At 46.0% G+C, this 13,358-nt stretch overlaps 1 protein-coding gene across 2 annotated transcripts in view; it reads left to right on the forward strand.

Annotated features, from left to right (window-relative positions):
* ppp2r5a (protein phosphatase 2, regulatory subunit B', alpha isoform) overlaps positions 1 to 13,358 on the forward strand; it is a 62,345-nt gene that overhangs the window by 37,440 nt on the left and 11,547 nt on the right. For both annotated transcript variants that reach the window (XM_062550389.1, XM_062550390.1), the window contains exons 3-5: positions 442 to 543; positions 759 to 851; positions 13,241 to 13,358. The exon at positions 13,241 to 13,358 is cut by the window's right edge and continues 13 nt beyond it. In XM_062550389.1, coding sequence (XP_062406373.1) covers positions 442 to 543; positions 759 to 851; positions 13,241 to 13,358 — 313 coding nt within the window. The remainder of the gene's footprint in view (positions 1 to 441; positions 544 to 758; positions 852 to 13,240) is intronic.

The following is a 13,358-nucleotide window of genomic DNA, read 5'->3' on the forward strand; positions in this document are numbered from 1 at the left end:
TCCCCCCATTTTACGCACACAAATTCTTTTTTATTAACAGAGTCCCTGTGTAATAAAGAGAGGGGGGGGGGGGGGAAGTGGCCTTCTGATCCAGCCCATGTTTATTTCTGTCTGTGATGTTTTTAGTGGCCGAGCGCATTACATAAATGTGCCTCTGTTCTCTTCCTCTTTTTCTTTTTTAATCCTGTCTTTAAATCATTCTCATTTGCTGGATGACTGTGGTCCTGTGCAGCGGGCCAGAAACAAGTATTTTTTTTCTTCTGTTTCTTTCATTTTTTCCCCCTCTCTTTTTGTCCTTTCTTCTCCGGGCCTCCTGAGGAAGAGTGTTCCAGAGGCTCCTGCTCTTTGGCCGGGCACTCTCTCCTGGCCAGTCATTTGCCTGTTTGCTCTACTGAAGTGTAACGTTTGTTTTTTTCTTTCCTTTTCTCCCCATGTGCCCAGATCTGCACCAATATTTTCCGGACTCTTCCACCCAGTGACAACCCAGACTTTGACCCAGAGGAGGATGAACCCACCCTTGAGGCCTCCTGGCCTCACATACAGGTTATCCCCCCTGCCATTTTGAATCAGTAGTAAAAGACATACAGGTTGTATACTGTACTTTTATCCAAAGCTTACCTGTGAGAGATTAAAATAGTCATGCATTGTTTTTTTTTTGTTGTTTTTTTTTAAGTATTATATTACCGTATATATTATATAAGGTCATTCAAGTGTCCCCGAAATGTCTGGCTAGCATGTCACTTCCTGTTTGTCTGCAGCTGGTGTATGAGTTCATGCTGAGGTTCCTGGAGAACCCCGATTTCCAGCCCAGCATCGCCAAGAGGTACATTGACCAGAAGTTTGTGCTGCAGGTAAGCAGACCCCAGACATACACACACACACCTCTTCTGTAAGCTCTCAAGCCTGACACCAAAGAGACTTTGTGTCTCATTTCCAGGTGGAATATTTTCTCCCCTGTCTTGCCACTCGGTTTCGAGGGACAAGGGTTAGGGGTCAGATAAAGGGGTAGGGGAAAGGGAAGGGCTAAGATAGACAATTGGGATTAAGCCTTAAGACTGCAAATTAGTTGTGACGAAATATCTTGGTGAAGGACCAATACACACACCGGTCATTCCTACTATCCACCCAGGCTGTACGCACCATGTACTAGTTCAGTGCTACATGTCACCAACATCACCAAAAGATGCTAGTTAGTGAGTTTATCAGTGCCTGCTGGGCAGTTAATGGTCTTTGCCATGCCTTTTGAGTGGGGTACTTTGCTACTTTTAGACCGAGACTTAATAATGTTTCTTCTAACACATGAAGAGTTTTGGTGACCAAGATGGAGAGAGATTGAAGAAGCCAAAGGGAGGGGGAAGTAATGATGAAATGTGCAGAATAATGGAGACAGAGGTGAGATGATGAGATGATGAGATCAGAGAGAGAGAGAGAGAGAGAGAGAGTGCAACAGAGGGATGACCAGAGAGGGAAAAAAACAGTTAGCCTAACGAGACTGAAGAGAGTGAAGGAGAGAGAAAAGTAGTGATCGAAATTGGGTAATATGAGGAACAGAAATTGGCGTGTGCCTTAAATTGACCGCACAAGCCAAAATCAACAGCAGTGCACATCACAATCCACTTCCTCCCTGTGGTGGTGTAAATGGACTTTCACAAGCTCTCCGAGGCTGATGAAACATCTGTCCTGCTGGGTGCCATGGTCACACAAACAGTCTCACTCACAGGTGCCATGTTTGCCCATGACGGTCAGTGCTGTTTTCCTGGACGTGCTCCCACTGCAGTCACTTCAAAGGTGCAGCCCATGACTCTGATAAAAGGATATTCAAATTCAACAGCGAATCAAATTAGACCCCATTCTTTCATGCTTCAATCTGAAGCAACATTGTGATTGGCTGGAATCGTGTGTACCCAGATCTGAGCCAGAAATGTTCAGAGCCAGGACCTGTGTGCATCACAACCCTGGTATTCGTGCACCACTAGTAAACTGTTAGGGAACCCTTCACTGAATTTGACAGAATTCCAATTGTGGACTGCACCTTTCAAAACACTGTAATCTCACGTGGTTGTCACCAATGAATGTCAGCTGAGTGATCTCAGTCTGGTGGCCATTGAGAGGCAGTGGAGGAAACGATAGTGTGTGTCCCTCTGAGCCCTGGGTCCCCACTGGGACAGCGGATGTCTTGGTGTAGGCTACAGGTGAAGTTCCCGGTTCTGCGCTTTCATCTGCAGCTCCCTAAGCAGAGGGTCATTAAACCCCCTCGTACTAATTAGCTGTTTTGAAAACAGTCAGTGGTCTTCATGTGAGACACCAAAAGGTCACTGGTTCACACACAGAAACAGAAGGTGTGTGTGTGTTTGTGTGTGCATGTGTGTGTGTGTGTGTGTATGTATGTGTATTTGCTTTGTTTTGTTTTGTTTTATTTTATGCTTCGATTAGTGTAGATTTATTCTGCCCTGAGGTTGAGGATGAACTTTGGCTAACTCTGCCTATTTTCAGTCTCTATGTTAGGCTTTTTTCCAAAAAAAAAACAAAAAAAAAACCCATGAAATCAAAAGGGTCTCAACAATACATCAAACAGTGCAGCTGTGCCAATGCATAATTTACTTCAGAACAGAACTGACATGCCTCTCCCTAACCACAGCGGTCCATTTGAGGGGATGGACAAACTTGCCTTTTCCCTTTGATTTCTTCCATTCTCCTACTTCACCTGAACAACAAACAGTGTTGTGTTTGCTGTATTTTGAAGTCTAATGCAAAATAAGGGTCACACACAGGTACACACACACACACACACACACAGAGAGAGAGAGAGAGAGAGAGAGAGAGAGATTTAGGACACTAATGCTGCCTGTTGCATAAGACGTTTTTACACTGCCGGATTTGCCGCGATATACGGCCTTCTTGGCGAAATGCCTGTTGTTTTTAGAAACACAGAGGCGGAAGAGGGTTCGATGTGGCCCGTCAATTTTACCACCAAGAAAGGTAATCACAATGCCGAAACATTTAGTTCCGTCTCCAGTATAAAAAATTCAAAACGGAATGGGGGAATATGGGCGGGCGTTTTGATGACACTACTGTGCATATGTTCAACCCACCACAGGCCATATTCTGTTATCCCGCAGGTCCGACTAAATTCAACTTTCTCTCCAGAAACACTTTGTTGTAGCCTATTGACCTGGCAAACCAAACCACTATGGTAGCATACAAACTGTTTCTGGCATCCATTAGAAAAGCATTTTTAGATGAGTGGCCAACATATCATGCACAGGTATGACAGGGGCATCATTTGTTCCCATGCGTTAGGCCCAGAGGTGTGGACTCGAGTCATGTGACTTGGACTCGAGTCAGACTCGAGTCATGCATTTGATGACTTTAGACTCGACTTGACAAAATATAAAAAGACTTGCAACTCGACTTGGACTTTAACATCAATGACTCGGACTTTCACTTGGATTTGCGCCTATTGACTTGTAAAGACTTGCTACTTCCCATAAAAAAAAAAAGAAAGACAAAAAGATAAAATGTAGACACGGACTGATCTATCTATATTTATGTGTGTGCGCCTGTGTGTGAGACAATGCGCGTATTCGGCACAAAATCCAATCAAATCACTTACTGTAGCCTAGATTGTTTTGATTCGACAGCGGCCAACCATGCGGAACAAGACAACACGCAGGGCCAGACAACGGACGTGAATGCGCCAGCAAAATGATACCTAAGATTATTTTGTTAATTCATTTGCCTACAAAAATTACGTGGAGACCAACAAGAAACGAATGACTGTGTAGAACTTGTTAAATTCCTCCCAGCTTCATCCTAGCCTGCTTTTGACATATGCCTGGTGGGCTACTATGAAACCAAACTGGTAGCCTACCCTACTGATTCTGTTGTCTAATTGATGGATTTAACCACGATTAGGATTAGGCTTTTAAAAGGTGGAACATTTTCACCTCAAACGTGCGCTGTATCATATAGCCACTGCGTCTTTTTGTGTACATTCACATTAAATCCATTCCACTAACATTATCAGGAGAATAGGCTACCATAACGTTTTATTTTGAGTTACTCATTGGATACATATCAAACTCCATGTCATGGTAGAGTAAGTTACAGTAAGCACCCACCCAATTAAACATGACCAAGGAAAAAGTGAACGGGACAACAATTCCATGCCACGGTAACCTACCTAAATCATAGAAGTTAACATTGCAAGATATTTTCTGTGACATCAGAAATATTTTCTTTACCTTGTCAGTTTTTTGAACATTCATTTTATTTAATGAAAACATATATCCTTGAACTATGTGTGACTATTTTTAACTGAATGAAACCTAATTACGTTCACGTACTTCTTAAAGTGACAGGCACTCAATTAGACCTACACACCACCCTGTAATATCATTTAAGACAAGTGTAATCAATATGAAGTATTCAAATTACTGAATATTTTTAGCTATAAGTAATTATGCAGATCCTAAAATTCTATAAATTGTTAACAAAATATATCAAGTTTATGAATTCAAAATATGAAATAGACACAAGACACACCATTTTCTGTGTGTGTGTGGACTGGAGGTTTGAGCAGAGACTAGGATTGCCACTGCTGTGAGTTATCTTATGGCAATACAGTTTTGCCTACATTTTTGTAATGTAATAAACATGGTCACACGTTATAAAACTATTTCAGCTTGTGTAGGCCTATCAGTGGTTTCTTAACAAATTGAACACATATTTTAACACATAGGGCCTATATTTCATTGAGAATGTGCTAGAGATACCATTTGCCATTTCTGCTAGACAGATTTGCATCTCAATCTCTCCAGCACACACAAATTCAATTGACAAAATACCTGATTTTTAAAAAGACTCGAAAGGACTCGAAAGTCAGACCGTAGGACTTGGGACTTGACTTGAGACTTGTTGGCCTTTGACTTGGACTTGACTCGGGACTTGCCTGTCTTGACTCGGGACTTGACTCGGGACTTGAGGGCAATGAATTGAGACTAACTTGTGACTTGCCAAACAATGACTTTGTCCCACCTCTGGTTAGGCCTACTCCTCACGCCCAAAGTTGCATGTCATGCTTAATTTTGTTATTTGACCCTGCCTCCTGGCTTCTCAACATACTGGCTTGTATGTGAAAACTCACACCAAATTCTTCCTGTGAATTTTGCACGATCCCTGTCTAAACACGGCTATGGTCTGTCACAGAGTGCAATAACAGATGTACTCTTGGTTTCCTGTTGTCTATATGGCCAAAATGAGGTTGTGTAAGCCAGAAATTCTCCTGTGACAAATAGGCTTTGAAATTGCAGATGACACGTCACTCATGAGATGTAGATAAGACTGTGGTTTCCTGTCTCCTGGAGAAACCTTGTTGTGTGTGCGTGCGTGCGTGCGTGCGTACGTGCGTGCGTGCGTGTGTGTGTGTGCATGCACGTACAGTATACACACATGTATGTGTGTGTTTGTGTCCTATCTGAGTGCATAAGACGAGCACACACACTTGTGACGGTCCCCAGTCCAGGTTTGGGGCATCTCCTGCCGTGACGCCTGTCTGTGCCGTGCTCCTGGGCTGACCCCAGGGGAGGGGAGAGGGGAGAAGGGCGAGGGGTGGCTCTCAGAACGTTGGCTCCGATGGCTAAAGCTCCGAGGCCCCGGCACTTTCCATGATGCGAGCCATCAGAACGACCCAATCTTTAAATAAACTCCACTGTTTACAGTGCATGAGGAACTGCCTCTCTCTCTCTGTGCGTGCGTGCGTGTATGTGTGTGTGTGTGTGTGTGAGTGAGGAGTAAAGAGAGACAAGTGGGTTAGTGGAGGGACGGAGACTGATTGGTGACTGAACTGAAGAGAAAGAGCAGATGACTGAGGCTGAGGGAGGAAGTGAGGTCATGGTGGAGAGAGGGAGTGAAAGGGTGGAGAGGAAAAAAAGAGCAAAACGATTCAAAATGAAAAAGAAAAGCACAAAAAATGGAAAGAGAGAGACAGAGAGAGAGAGAGAGAGAGAAAACTTGGAACTTGAGCTTTCTTCCACTTTCTTTGCGTGCCCTCCGTCTCCCTCTGGATAATGTGGTGGCAGCGGGGAGGCTTTTCCGAGGTGCCGGCCGCTGTTTGGCCGTTTCCGTGGCGACGCGGGGACAACAGCGGCGGGTTGTGTACAGGAGTGTAAGTGCTCTCCTCCGCTCTGCCTCCCTCAGCTCAGTCACTCTTTACAAGAGCAGCAGAGCCTGTGTTAACAACAAGCACCCCAGGGCCAGATAGCAGACAATACATAGCACTAGCTTCTCTGTGCGTGTTTGCACTCTTTGTGTGTGTGTGTGTGTGTGTTTGCACTGTGTGTGCGAGAGTGTGTGTGTGTGGAGGGAGAGCGTGAGATGGGGATAAAGGAAACTGCCACTCTGTCTGGACTGTTCAGAAACACTATAAATGTGCTCTACCCCCACGCCCTATAAATGTAGTCGTAGCAATCAACTGAACAGCCATCTTCCTCTGCTTATGTTACATGTGGGCTGTTTTATAGGCTTATTGAGGCTGAGGCACACAGTGAAAGTAGCTGTACAGTATGTGCGTGTCTCTGTGTCAGTGTCTGTGTTTGTCTGCGTGCGTGAGAGTTTGCATCGGAAGGAAGGGCGTCCTGTCGTAGTTGAGTATCAAGTCGTGGTGGTGACCACAGACATGCTCCTCCGCTCAGTATCACTCTCTCAGCATTTTCTGCTTCCTGTGAGCGCACAGACAAAGAGACACACACGCACACATATGCGCATGTGCACACGCACACAGAGGCGCACACATACAGGCATGCGCACCCACACCCGAACACACACACACACACACACAGAAATCCCACACAGCACACTCTCACACTTAACGCACCGCGTGACAGCAGCGGGTTTGGCAACGATCACCATGCATGGCAAGAGCACAGTCATTTTCGCCCGTCGTCCCCCATAATGTATAAAACCCTTGGAAACTGAAATGAAGATGGAAAAAGCAAACAGATCCGATCTCTTCATCTCACTTCCCCTCCTCTCCGTGGGCGCTCACTTAGGCATTGTCATCTCCAGCGATGATGATTCATGGTCAGCCTCGCAGTTGTAGCGTCGTCAACGATATGAGATTGCAAACAAACATTGCACAGTGCGATCGTAAAAAACAAGCCTGCTTGCTGTTCCAACACTCAAGCTACAGTAGTTCCAGTTATCGTGAGACTGATTGCTTGATAGTGGACTGGGCTGAGTGAAAGGGTGGCAGTCCTCTAACCTTGTGCAAGCCTAATCCTAATCTAGGTCTCTCTTCTCAGTTGATCATCTCTCGGCCTAGAATGAGTGTATGTGCATGGGTCAGCCTGAACCTCAGTGTGGTCACACTGGCTGACCAGTATTTGTGTTCACTTAAAAGGATTAGTGTGTGTGTGTGTACGCGGTAAAGGCCACGAACCCAAGAGCCTGTGTGTACATGTTTGGGTGTGTGCATTAAAAAGCCATCCACCAGGTCATGTGGGAGGGAGCGTGTGTGTGTTTGTGTCCTCGCTCTGTCCGGCTGCAGAGCACTTGTGCGTCCCATAGCCATCTAAACCCAGGAGTATTGGCTCCCCTCGCATAGCTGACCTTCTCAGCACTGCCCACAAATTAAACTAGTTTCGAATGCTATTTCATGGCTCCGCGTTAGGCCATAAATGGCAAGGTTTCGGTGAGGACAGACTGGTGAGAAGTTCCTCGGAGAACGGACTGGCACAAGACTGCATACCTAAAAGAACATCAGCATCATAGGTTTGTAATAGAATTAGAGAGACGACCTGATGGGATGTTCTTTTAAAAACAAGATTCAACAATCAGCAATTTCACTACACGTCTTAATCCTCCACATGTGACTTGACCCTACCATATACGGTAGATGCAGATGTGCTGCAGTATTTGCCACAGTCTTTCAGGTGAAGGGCTTTTGTTTGTTTGTTTGTTTGTTTGTGTGTTTGTATGTTTGTTGGTTGTGCTTCTGGCCATGAATCCCCATTGCTGAGGGAATAGGACTGTTCACCCTCTTGATTGCCATTATGGAACAGGTTTCTCTCCCTCTTCTCTCTCGCTCTTTCTAAAACAACTTGGCATGAAAGCGGTTAAGAGTTGGGCCACCGGTAGGAAAGTCTCCGTGGATGCTGTTGTCTTGTGGTAGACCTGTTTCCTTCCTGGTTCTGGGCCAAGGAGGATAATAAAGAATGCGAACGTACCTTTGATCATTACATTTTTTCGATTGTAATTTCCCTGTACCCGTATGTCCTGCTGGTGACCTCAGCGAGAATTTCCTGTTAAGCTGCTGTTAGCCATCTACGACTACTCCAGATCACTCGTTGATCTATGAGAGCGTTTTCATGATGATCTTCAGCAACAGTGGTTTTCGGGAAACGGTCTGAAAATCTTAAGACGTTCGCAAGAGGGGCTCTATAAACTACTTAGGGTTACGATGCTTTCGGAAAACTGGGCCCTAGTGTCTCTCTCTTTCTCTCTCCGTCTCTGTCTCTCTCTCTCTCTCTCTCTTGCTCTCTCTCTCTCTCTCTCTCTCTCTCTCTCTCTCTCTCTCTCTCTCTCTCTCTCTCTTTCTCTTTCTCTCTCGCTTTCTCTTTGTAAACAACTTGACATGAAAACAGTGAGTTAGCCAGCCACCAGTAGGAGGTGGGTAAGGAGGGTCTCTGTGGATGCCGTTGTGGTAGACGTGTTGACGTCCAGGTTCAGGGCCGAGGGGAGGTCTGCTCGAGGGGGACTGGGGACCAGCCCACGGCACGGCCCTCCCCTGAGAGGCCCAGGGTCCCCTGTCCACCGTGGCCTGTCTGTCTCCCCTGCACTCCAGTTCCCATGCAGCCCGGGTATTTTTAACCCAGAGAGAGAGGGGAGGGGGGGGGGGAGAGACAGGCTTATAAACACGTATAGAGTCATATGTATACATGAGGGATTGTCCTCTTGTCCACCAGAATGTAAACGCTTTTAATGCCATGAGAAACGTTTTGGGAGACTTTTGGAGAAGACTTGACAGAGAGAGAGAGAGAGAGAGAGAGATAGAGGGAGGGAGGGAGGCAGGAGAGAAACGGAAACCGAAGCGAAGGACCGAAAAATATCTGTTTGAAAAAGAGGACAAAGACAGCAGCCGGCTCGAAGAGGAAGAGAGAGGCTCGGGGAGATGGGCAGTGTTTGGGTGGTGGGAGCGTTTCAGCTGGTGCAGTAAGAGGATAAGAAGGGCTCGGTGCAGAGGAAGCGGCGGGGTCGTGACCTCTGGAGGGGATCCGCTGAGGATGTGTACGGCGCTACCACTCCAACAGACTTCCTGCTGGTCTCACGTACATAGGCATATTATCGCAGATGAACACACACACACACGCACACACGCACACACGCACACACACACACACACACACACACATTAGGGCACAAGTACAAGTACAAGGGCACAAAGACAAGTTTGGTCTGTTAAGGGTAGCATATTTGGAGCAAAATAGATAACCATGTGAACGCTAGCGGTGAACGCTAACGGCTTGTTCTCTCTCTCTGTGATCAAGAAATGTGTGGGTTCTTTGTGGACGATTTAAAAAATACGACACACACACACACACACACACACACACGGACAGACAAACTCATACTCATGCACACACACACACCGACACAAATGGCCACACGAACGGGCACACAAACCCACACACACACACACACACACACACACACACACACACAAATGGGCATGCACATGCACACACAGAACAAAAAGGACACGAGGGCCTATCTGTTTTCCTGTCTGCTTTTGCTGCGGTGTATAATTTTAGCTCTCCCTCTCCGTAGAAGTGGCCACGGAGAGGACCGAAGGTCTTTTGTCGAGCCCACTCCATTTTAATGAATCCCAGCACGACAGCCGTGTCCGTCCGCACCAGAATATAGTGACCGTACGAACTAAAAAAAACACCACCTGGGGAAACCAGACAAACAGGCCGAGCTAGCCAAAGGACCCTCTTCACCCAGGTCCTTCTGTTGACATAGACACTAATATATTGAGACGTGCGTGCTGGACGGCAGTAGCGTTTTAGGAGAGGACTCCCTCGGTCGTTGTTTATGTTTTCCTTAACTTGGTGTGTCCTTCTTAGGTGCTCCGTGCTAGGAGTCTTAGCACCACTGACCTTCACCTGGTGGATGCCAGTGCCCACTCTCTACCTGGTGCAGGGGTCAAAATGCGACTCCGGTGTGTGTGTGTGTGTGTGTGTGTGTGTGTGTGTGTGTGTGTGTGTGTGTGTGTGTGTGTGTGTGTGTGTGTGTGTGTGTGTGTGTGTGTGTGTGTGTGTGTGTGTGTGTGTGTGTGTGTGTGTGTGTGTGTGTGTGTGTGTGTGTGTGTGTGTGTGTGTGTGTGTGTGTGTGTGTGTGTGTGTGTGTGTGTGTGTGTGTGTGTGTGTGTGTGTGTGTGCAAACCGGGGACATTTCTGGGTGGTGACATGCAGTGGGAGTTTTAATCAGGAGCAGAAGAGAGGCAGGATGGTGGCCTCTGTGTGTGTGTGTACTGGGAGCAGGAGACCTGCTCAGAGTGTTTATCGGTAGAAAGGGTAAAACATCAGCTGTAGAAGCCCTCCACCCACACCACCACCACACACACACACCCTCACACACACACACACACACACACACACACACACACGTGCACACATACACATGTATTTAAATAGCAGGGTCAGGCCATTGATCCCAGCTGCATCCTGTTTGGTCCTGACCAACAGGCTGTGTGTGTGTGTGCGTGTGTGTGTGTATGCGCGTGCGTCTGTATGTGTGTGTGCACCTTTGCCCTTGCATGTGTTTAACCTTGTTAAATGCACCCTGATGTGGGTATGGGAGCCACAAGTCATGCATCCACATACACATTTATATTGTGAACTATGGTGAGAGAACTTGAAACATGGCGATAAGCTGCTTGTGTGTGTTTGTTGGATGCGATGATTGGTAGATATGAATGTGTTTGATGTGAGTCATGTTTACTTTTTTTACTGTCTTGCCCTTTGTACTTTCACAACAGCTATAACACACTGTTGTAGTCACCACTCCCTCCCCCTCACACACACACACACACACACACACACACTCTTCTTTCTCTCTCTCTCCCTCTCCCTCCCTCCCTCTCTCTCTCTCTCTCCTGCAGCTAACACACAGCAGCCCTATCTCTGTGCCTCGTGGTTGGCATGCATGTCACTGTGGTGACAGGGCTTCTGTCCTTGTGTCTGTTTCCAGACTGTTACGTAAGCGTGCAGGCCAGAAGAAAATGGGATTTGATAGCTGCCAACCAACACACACGGTCTCTCTTTCTCTCTTGCTTGCTCTTTCTCTCACACACACACACAAACACACACAGAGTGTGACACACACAGAGCGCGAGTGAATTGAATAGAGAAATAAGGAGAGTGAGGGTGTGTGTGGGCGAACAGATCCTTGTGGACTAACTCTGTAATCTATTTGGGTTGATTCAATTATTTTTAATTAGTATATATAAAAAAGAACTCCCCTCTTTCACGTCATGGTTTTCAAAGAGTTTCAGGGGAAAAACCATGTCAGGCCTACAAATGGCTTATTATTAGTGTGTGTGCGTACGTGCGTGTCGATGTGGCAGGGTGCATATTAACTGAGTGGTACGGTCATCAGCCATCATAAAATATCATCAATGAGGCCAGTGAGTGGGAAAAAATCAACAGGACACCTACACTCCTGCATACGCATACAGTATTTATGAAAAGTGTCGTCATCCGATTATGTTAGCTGTAGAAGTGTGTGATTTCATATACGTGCTTGCAGGTAGTTTATGGGTCCCCCGCATTCAACCTGACTAATCATCTAATGTCTGTTTTTTTATTTTATTTTTTTACAATGGACCACAATGGACTCTGTACACTGATTGAATGCATGAAAGGCCATTGTGTAATAATGTTCTATGTTGTTCATGCGTTGTATTCTGATGGAGAAATGGCCCGTGCGCATCCAAAAAGCACAACATGTTTCTGGGTTTCCCTTCTGTACTTCTGTTCTCCTTCTGTTCCCAAGGCCTTACAAGACCGAGAGATCATTACGCTAACGGGGTCGTTCACACCAGGAACGATAACTATAAAGATAACTATAACCGTGTCGATAAAAGCGTCCGTACAGAAAAACGATGAGGAAAGTCTCTCCTCGTGTTGATGAATCTGATGGCTGAAATGGGATGGCTTCTGATTGGCTGTCAGCTTTTTAATGTTCTCAGAATAGCTCTGAAAGCGATCCCAAGCAATATCGCTCTTCGTCGTTGTCGTTATTGTTATAGTTTACGCGTGAACATGATAATTCATATTAGCTGGAGCAATACTTTATTTCCGTTATCGTTATAGCTATCGCTCTCGGTGTGAACGGCCCTTAGTGGGGCAGTATGCAGATGTGTGCTCTAAGGCTTAGTTCACACTGGCAGTCGAAATCCGATTTTTTGCTTATCTGGATTGTATCTAGCTTGAATTTTGGGTAGTCTGAACGGCACAAAACCGCATGAAATGCGATTTTTCCAATGCTGATTCGCACCACATACGGAGGTGGTTTCAATATCACTTACTATCGGATATGACTCAATCTGAACAGTCAAACCACTTGAATAGGATTTCAACGTGCCCCTTTCGTCATTTGCACTGTGACAAACAATTGCAACGTAATTCTGAGTGACGGAAGTGATTGATTGATTGATTGATTCAGCTCGTGTGCCAGGGCTACCAGCAAAACAAAAACCAACGTCAGACTCAAGTCATCATTTTTGTTGAGGGTGACGAAGTATTTGCGCCACGGCTACGCATAATAAGTTGGAAAATATAAAAAATAAATCCACTTTCATCCATGACGACTTGGTTGTGTACAACTCTACCTAATGAATCCAGGTGTGTGTAATTTATATCGGATCTGAGCATTGCACGCCAAGATCGGATGTGATCGGATGTGATCACTTGCAATATGCAATGAGAACAGTCAGTCAGAAAGATCAGGTTCTGATCGGATATGCAAGACATCCGATTTCGACTGCCAGTGTGAACTAAGCCTTAGACTGATGCCATTTTTCTTGCCTCTGTTTATTTACTCCTTCTCTTCTTCTCTTTCTGATCACTCTCTCCCTCATTCTTTGTCTCCTGCTCTGCCTACTTGTCCCTCCCTCTCTTTCTGACTCTCTGACTCTCTCTCTCTCTCTCTCTCTCTCTCTCTCTCTCTCTCTCTCTAGCTGTTGGAGCTGTTTGACAGTGAGGACCCACGGGAACGTGACTTCCTGAAGACTGTACTCCACCGCATCTACGGGAAGTTCCTGGGACTGCGCGCCTTTATCAGGAAACAGATCAACA

The sequence above is a fragment of the Sardina pilchardus genome, chromosome 12 (assembly GCF_963854185.1).
Source record: "Sardina pilchardus chromosome 12, fSarPil1.1, whole genome shotgun sequence".
NCBI lineage: Eukaryota > Metazoa > Chordata > Actinopteri > Clupeiformes > Clupeidae > Sardina > Sardina pilchardus.